This window comes from Chlamydotis macqueenii, chromosome 2 (genome assembly GCF_036417535.1).
Source record: "Chlamydotis macqueenii isolate bChlMac1 chromosome 2, bChlMac1.mat, whole genome shotgun sequence".
Classification (NCBI taxonomy): domain Eukaryota; kingdom Metazoa; phylum Chordata; class Aves; order Otidiformes; family Otididae; genus Chlamydotis; species Chlamydotis macqueenii.
This window is the reverse complement of record NC_141557.1, coordinates 2,137,032-2,145,060: the sequence shown is the minus strand read 5'-3', so window position 1 is coordinate 2,145,060 and position 8,029 is coordinate 2,137,032. Positions and strand designations below refer to the sequence as shown.

At 56.8% G+C, this 8,029-nt stretch overlaps 1 protein-coding gene across 1 annotated transcript in view; it reads left to right on the top strand.

The window, feature by feature from the left end:
- The first annotated feature begins 2,698 nt into the window (after positions 1-2,698).
- WNT9A (Wnt family member 9A) overlaps positions 2,699-8,029 on the top strand; it is a 52,049-nt gene continuing 46,718 nt past the window's right edge. Inside the window, exon 1 of the mRNA XM_086741911.1 lies at positions 2,699-2,793. Within this exon, the coding sequence (XP_086598037.1) occupies positions 2,699-2,793 (95 nt within the window). The remainder of the gene's footprint in view (positions 2,794-8,029) is intronic.

Genomic DNA, 8,029 nt, shown 5'->3' with positions numbered 1-8,029 from the left:
GGAGGAGCTGGAAAGCCACAAAGCTGTCCCGGGAGGATGCTGCTCCTCGTTTGTTGTCCCCAGGCATGACCAGCAGCAAAGCTCTGGAGGAGTCAGTGCCAGCTTGGGCTTCCCCTTTCCCCCGGGCTGAAAGCAGAAGCGGTGACTATTTTTGGTGCTGTCTCACTTCGGAAAGAGTCGCGCGGGCCCTAGAGCATCGCCCCGGCTACGGCACCTCGCTCCGGGCAGAGGAAATGAGTAACGGCCGGGGTCGCGCTGCCTTTCCGTGACCCAGCCTCGGGGTTGCCTGGCGTAACCGGAGTTTCCTTCCACATGCTGGGCACACCAGCTCTCAGGGGATGTGCACGAAAAATTACTCTTAAACTATCTTTTCCAGCAGAGAAACACTCAGGCAAAGCCTCCCAGTGATGTACGCATACCCTTGCTCATCCTCCCCTGCATCTGCAGCCCTTTGTTGCCTTTTCTTCACCTGGAAGAGCTTGGGTGGGAGGATAAGGACACCCAGCGTGACCCCAGAGCTGGTCCCCATCTCCCAAACTCTCCTCAATGAAAGGCCTCTAGATGGGGCTTTAATGCAATATTGCTGCCGATCTCCGCCGGGCTGCGATCGCAGGATTTGACCCCCACCCCTCCCCGAGCCTTGAGGTGTGGGGCTGCGGTGGGAGCCCCCAAACCGCAGACGTGCGAAGCGTTTCCCGGCGCTTTTCGACAAGGCTGTTTTGCAAAGGTTCAGTCCAGAACTGGGCTGGGATTTTTTTTTTTTACACATTTAAAAATTAAATCAGCTTTCCCCCTCACTTATTCTGAAAATAAGCAGAATCCAAACAGCCTGCATAGTTCTGAGAACGCTGGAAGTGCCCAAGCACACGGCCAGCGGTGAGAATAAATTCACCAAGCTCCCAGTGTTGCTCCAGGGGCTATTTCGGGACAAAAGTTTCATTCCCGTTAACCCACCCCCTCCATGGTCCCTGAATCGGCTCGTCCATGGATTACGGGGGTCAGAAGCACAGGCAGCCCCACCGCGGCTATCCGACGGTCTCGCCGTCTTGTAGCACGCCCAGTTGTCACCTGCTCTGGGGAGCTGAAGGGCTTAAACTCCCAGGGACGGTGGCTTTCGAGAGGAGAGCCCAGCGCCCAGCACCCACAGGTGTCTGTCCTCGTGGGGACACGGGGTGGCTCAGCAGCGCGACACACGTGCAGGCTCAGGAGGGAAAACCGTTTTGTTCTTGGGTGGCAGCGGGTGCGGAAATTGCCTCGTGGGTGACGAGGAGAGTGACGTTGACCGACGCTGCCACCCCAAACGCTGACATTTAGGGCATTAACCGCTTCCCAGCTGGGGAGCTCATTGTCCTGTCCATACACTGGGGTCTCTGTGCCCCAGTCCACTGCACCAGCCACCACACGGGAGTGTGTGCGCAGGGGTGTGCGATGCCTGTGCCTTTCCACATCCAGCTTTTGCACCACCGATCAGCCCTTGCACACCCAACCCTTCCATCACAGTGCTAATATGGCAGTCCAGCCCTTGCACAGCTGCCCATCCCAGGAGCATCCAGCCCTTGCACGACTGTCCTGCCCTGGCACATCCAGCCCTTGCATGCCCAGCACTGGCACGGCCACCCCTTGCACATCTGACCCTGCCCATCTCTGGCACCCCCATCCTGGGCACACTCAGTCCTTGCACACCCATCCCTTTTGCACAACTGCCTGACTTTTGCACAACTGCCCACCCCCGGCACACCGAGCCTCTGCATGGGTGCCCTGCCCTGGCACATCCAGCCCTTGCACGCCGAACCTTTGCACACCCAATCCTTGCACACCCAGCCCTTGTGTAACTGGCCGGCTCTTGCACAGCTGCCCACCCCTGGCACATCCATCCGGCCGTTGCACGTCTGTCCAGCCAGCCCTCGCCCAGCTGCCCAGATGTGGCACATCCCACCCCTTGCACATCTGGCCCTTGCACGACTGCCCGTCGCTGGCACCCCCAGCCCTTGCACACCCAATGCTTGCACACCCAACCCTTTTGCACAACTGCCCGACCCTTGCCCATCTGCCCACCCCTTGGGGCACGTCCCGCCCTTGTGTGACCACCCAGCCCTTGCCCAGCTGCCCAGATGCGGCACATCCCACCCCTTGCACATCTGGCCCTTGCACGACTGCCCATCCCCGGCACCCCCATCCCTGGCACACTCAGCCCTTGCACACCCAACCCTTTTGCACAGCTGCCCGATCCTTGCCCAGCTGCCCTTGCGTGATCGCCCAGCCCTTGCCCAGCTGCCCAGATGTGGCACATCCCCCCCCCGCTCCTTTGCACTTCTGGTCCTTGCACGACTGCCCACCCCCACCACCTCGTCCCCGTGCTCACCCCACCCTTCCGCACCCCCAACCCTTTCCCTCCCGCCCGTATCACGCCCAATCCCCCGCACCCCCCAGCCCAGGCAGCCCCCCCCCACCTTCTTTCCCCGTCCCGCCCCGCTCTCCCCGCCCCGCCGCTCCTCTCCCCGCCCCATCTCCCTCCTCCCCGCAGAGGGGGCGTGTCCCCTCCGCCTCCCGCCCCGCCCCCCCCTCCCCCGCAGCCCCTCCCCGTCCCCGTCCGGTCGCTCGCCGCCGGCCGGGCTATAAAAGAAGGGGAGCGGGCGGCGGGGCTGTAGCGGGCGCGGCGGGGGAACGAGATGAGCAGCGCCGGCGCCGCCGCTGCAAGATGCTGGATGGACACGTCCTGCTGGGATGGCTCTCCTCCTGCGCGCTCCTAGGGCTGCTCGCCTGCGCCCCGCGGCCCTCCGCCGCCTACTTCGGGTACGTGCCCGGCGCGGTGCCCCCCCCACTCTTCCTTTCTAATTTTTTTTTTTTTTCCGCACTTTTTTTTTTTTTGGAGGTGCTGCCAGCATCCCCTCCGCCGGAGCCGATAGTCCCTTCTTTGTATCGCTTTACCCCCACCCCGTCCCGTTGCTCGTCGCCGGGCGACCCTCATCCCCCCCGTCCCGGGAGCTGCACGGCGAGGAGCTGGCTCCTTCAGCTCTTCCCCGACGGGGCGGGCGGCGCTGACCCGCACGGAGCTGACCGAGCAGCTCGGATTCCCCCACCAGCATGAGACAGCCCCGAAAAAAAACTTATTTTCCCCCTTTTCCCCCAATTTAAGTGCATGCTTCAGCATCAGGCGCTGGCAAGCGGGTCCGACATCACCCCGGTGCGTTGTGGGTTTTTATTTTATTTTATTTTATTTTTTTTGGAGGGGTACATACTGCTGTCATCCGCCCGGGATGGTGCAAAGCTTATTCCCTGCTGGGCGCGGAGGCTCCGCATCCCGCGCTGCTGCTCACCTGTGCGCGGTGCGGGGGCGCGGCCGGCAGGGGGCGGTAGCGGCCCGGCCCGCGCCGCGCAGGTGGATCCCGACCCCCACCCCCTCATCCCGACCCCCTCATCCCCCTAAAGCGGAAAAAAAAAAAACCCCTCTCACCCCTTTCCCTTCTTAAAATCTCCCTCCCTTCTGCAGCCGCGTTGCGAGGCTTCAACCTTGCCACGGGTCTGCTGGTTTCCCATCCGTGCAGCCCCCTCTTTGCTTTTTGGGGATGTCAATGGAGATGCGTTTTTTTTTTTTTTAAAAAAAAAATTGTCCCAAAACGGGGTCATTTTGTGAGGATAGTGGGATGCCAGCACCCGCTTAAGAGATTTTTGGCACAAGTTTTCCTCAAGAGTGGATGGTTCTTGCTGCTTTTTGGGATGTTGGGATGTGACCGCTGGTAGGAGCCACTGGACCGGCCCTGGAGAATGTTTTAGCAGACTTAAGGTTTCCCACCCCCTCCTCTTTCCAGTAAAACAAATCCTGGTGTTGAGCCTTGTCCATTGCCTGTGGTCTGGCAGAGTTGTCCTAACAGTGCTACTTACATCTTTGGTTTCCAACTCAAGAACCATTTAACTTCCAGCTTCTGGGGCTGGTTTTCTGAGGAAACCGCCTGTCCTGCGTGCGCAGGGTTTTAGGAAAAGCCCTCTTCTCCCCCAGCGGCACGCAGAGGGGTGTACCGAGCCTGTCAGCTCGTGTGTCTGCTGAAGACCACCGGCACTGTGCAGTTGTACCGTGCCTCAGGGACTGACAGGGCTCGTAAGGGGTTTGGCTGTAGCTCTCTTGTTAATCCGTGCCGTGCTGGTATCTGCTCTTGTGCAGCAGGTAACTCGTTCCTGTTGCTTCTGGGATTTCTCTTCTGGATCAGGTGGCTGGTGTAGATTTTAACTTCGGCGTGAAGATATTAAACTGAGGGAAGCGTGCTGCCAGCTCTGTCCCCGCTGCTTTGGGTTATTCCCTCTGTCTTGGTACGGCTGCTGTTTCTGATTTGAGATTCCCTCTCCAGCAATAAGGAGATGCTGCCAGATGTGCGCTCAGCAGATGCTGCGGTGTGCGGTGAAGTTTGCCTATGCAAAGCATCCTGCTCTCTGGTTAGAACCGCAGCGAAGGAGCAGCGTCTGCTGCTAATCACCTCTTTGCTCTTCCGAGAGGCCCTAAAGTGGAGATGGCACTTGCGGAGCGGCCTGGGACGTGGGGGAATAGGTGGTGCTGAGGTCCTGGGTCCCTGCTAATCCCTAGGGATATGTGGTCTAACAAGTGTGTGTGGAAGAGCTGAGCCCTCCTTGCTGCAGGTTTCTGTCTCTTGGTAAGGAAAGTAATTTTACCTGGTAAAAGCCGCATGTTCCTGCGAGTGCCCTGTGGTATTACCCTTCTTGCAATGCCTCGTAAAGTAGCAACTCACATGCAGGAACTGCTCCAGGTGAGGAAGCACATCCGTTTATTCCGTTACAAATATTTCCTCAAAACCTGGATGCATCACCTGTTGCTCAGGGGCTGAGCTGAAACCAAGTGGGCTCAGTCCATGCAACAGCCTTTCTAGGCAGGGGAAGGGCAACTCCTTCCTGGTCCAAGGCATCATCAAAGCCACCATGAGACCTTTCGGTGGCCTGCTAGACCCTCTGCTCTGGGTGCTCACATTCCTGTCGGAGGAGGTGGTGGGGAGCGGAGCGTAGCAGCGTTAAACAGATGTCGCGCTGTGGCTGTAGTCTGGTGTGGAGTGAGGGGATAGGGACAGCTGTGGACCATCCCTTCCACCCCATCCCCAATGTCTTCTTTCAGGGGAAAGAATTCTGTGTCTCCAAATGTGAGGCCTGGTGGGGAGTTAGTGCACGGGGACAGAAATCAGGCACGGTTACACGATAACAAGATTGTGTCAGCGTGGAGTTATGTCTGTGGCTGCCCTGCGAGGCAGCTAGCGAGCAGGAGGGGATGCTGGGGTGGGAAGGCCATGGCTGGAGGCCACTGCTTCTCTGTATCTCTGCTTCTGGTATTGTAGGGGGATGCACAAGCAGCCAAAAATGCTCAGTGCCCTCTGGGAGCAGAGCTTGGTGTATGTGAGAAAGCATTGGTGTGGATGGGACCCTGCTGTCTTGCTCCATTCCTAAGCTGCCCAGGGTAGGACGCGTGATGAAGGTTCACTGCTCAAGGTGAAGGGAAGGACAAGTTTGTCCCTTGCCTAGGGTTATGCCGGCAGCCTAGGTGGTGCTGATCTCCTTCTTGGTGCAGGAGAGACACAGGTACCAGTTTGACCCGGAGCTGGTACATGGCAAAGGCAGGACCTGAGCTGATGCTGCTGTGAGCAGGGTTGGGTCTCTACAGGCACCTGCTCCGGAGGGGTTTGTTAGCCCTGATTACTGGAAAACAGCTGAAAGCCACTACCTTTGAGGGTGTGGTGATGCTACAGCTCCTAAGCCTGGTCTGATATGAGACTTCTTGATGCTAGAGTGGAAAAAAAAAAAAACAACCAAACATACCTGCAAAACTGAGCAGAACCTGATGGCTTGTAGGTTTAAAGGCACCCATCAGGATGCCTGATGGTGAAGGGTGCTTTTTTTAGGGTAGGAATAAGGATGGGAGATGGTTCCTGGCTGAGGTTATACCAGAGGGGGAAGCATTGCCCTGAGATAAGCACCAGCTGAGGCTGCCTTGTCGAGATGCACTGACTGCTCTAAAAGTGTGAGCCTGCTTTTATGTTTGGCCATCTCTGCAGCTGGGCTGTCTGGAAACTGATTTTCACCATATTACAACTGGCTGATGGGGTGGGGGGGGGTAGCTTGGAGTAGCCCCAGGTTGCCAGGATCCCTGAGAAAGAGTTGCATTTCACTTTCCTTTCCACTTTTTCTTGTGGCTGAGGAGCTTTGGGTGCGGGTACCTCTCAAAAGTGGCCGAGGGGTGGTGAAAAAAGCCACAGCGGCATCTGGAAATGGTGTTGGGTCTTGTGCTACTGGGCTTTGGAGGTGGTGGACGACAAGATGAGCCACGCTCGGGGTGACAGGCTGGTGAACTTCAGTCCTGCTCTGCCCTGATGCTGGTGGGAAGGCAAACTGGTCCAGAGGAGCTCTCCTGAGCTGCCTGGCTTGTGCCTCTGAGGGTGCAACCTGTCCAGATCATAAATCAAAACCCCTCTGTATTTTTTTTCTGACTATTCTGATTTAGTCTGACTCAGTTTTGATGCACCCCTTCCTTTATTATATTTTTTTTCTTGCTGGAAGTGTTGGTTCCCGCAGCTTGACGTCTTCCCTGCTTTCCTCCAGCAGCAGCAGGAGCCGAGCGGCTCTGCCCCCTCTGCAAACACTTGTCGAGACAGTAGTAACGTTACAAGCGGCTCACGCTTACACAGTGTTTATATTGACAGATTGCAATGTTCTTCATAAATGTAAGTGATCCCTGCGCTGCACGCAGGCAACAGGAACCCTTAAATGCTTGTGTGGGGGAGAGGGAGGGGGGAAAGCATAGCTTGCCCTAATTTACCAACACATTGCTAGTGAGAGTGGGTTCCTTGCTGCACAGTGGGGTTTTTTGGTATGGGAAGTGGAATATATGTATTTTTTTTCCCATCAGGTGTGGAACTTTAGGTGCTGCTGGGCTGGAAATATTCAACATCGTGCCATTCAGAGCACGATTCTGCTAAAACGATTTGGAAAAGATCAGAATACTGGACCTGGAGGGATATTCAAGGGTGGTGGCTGCATCGGTGGGGTGAGGGCTGAGCGTCTGTGTGAGTTTCTGAACAGCGTCGCTACAAGTATGCGGCGTTGGCTTGGATGTCATCTCCAATAAAAGCAAACCCGCAGGCTTGGCTGCCTGGTTTTTTTTTCCCCAGCCTGCGGGGATACGCTAGGTGCTAACATGGCCGTTGTGTATCAAGAATTTCTCTACCTGTCACTTGATGGTGGTGTGGGGCCACGGGCCGGCGTTTGCGGCGTCAGCTGAAGGCGTGTGAACTTCTCGAGGGGGGAAGCTGTTGCGTTGCCGGGCCGCCGCGGCAGCGCGTTGGCTTTCCAGACGCAGCCGGCTCGTCTCTGGTGTGTGTGGGTGAGATGGAGCAGCTGCTTCTCAGTGCAACCTCCAAAAAAAAAAAAACTCCAGGACTCGGGTGGCAGCGGGAGGAATGTGGTGCGCAGGCAAACACAGCTGGAGCGTAAGGAGGCAGCTCCTGGGGCTGGGAGGGTGGCTTTGCCATCCCACCCTGTGATGCTGGTTTTGAAGGTGCTGGATTTCTCTTTTTCCTTGGAATGGGAAGGGTGTGCTTGGCTTTTTTTTCTGCTCCCTTTGAGCTGGGGTGAATTGTTGCAGAGGAACTGATCTGAGTTGTCCTCTCCCAAATTTGGCCTCTCTGGGTCAATTCAAAGCAATGCTCTGGGGAGGGGAACCCCACGCCCAGAAGAAGCGTTTGCTTTGTAGATGCTTGAAGGTGGCACTGGAACGGATGAAGTGCCGTAAGGGGCGTGACAAACCCAGGAGCATTTGGAAAAATAACTGTGGATGTAGCTTAGGTCCACCTGGCCTGCATCTTCAGACTTGGGGATCCAGGTCTGTCCCAGATTTGGTTGGGAGGTACCGGAAAGGCTCAGAGGATGATGCAAAACTTCACTCAGACATGGATTTGTATGTCTTGCACTCATGTACTGGATTGGCCATGTTGCTTGAGATGTGGGAACCTTGTGCCTCAGTTTCCCTTGCTTGAAAAGA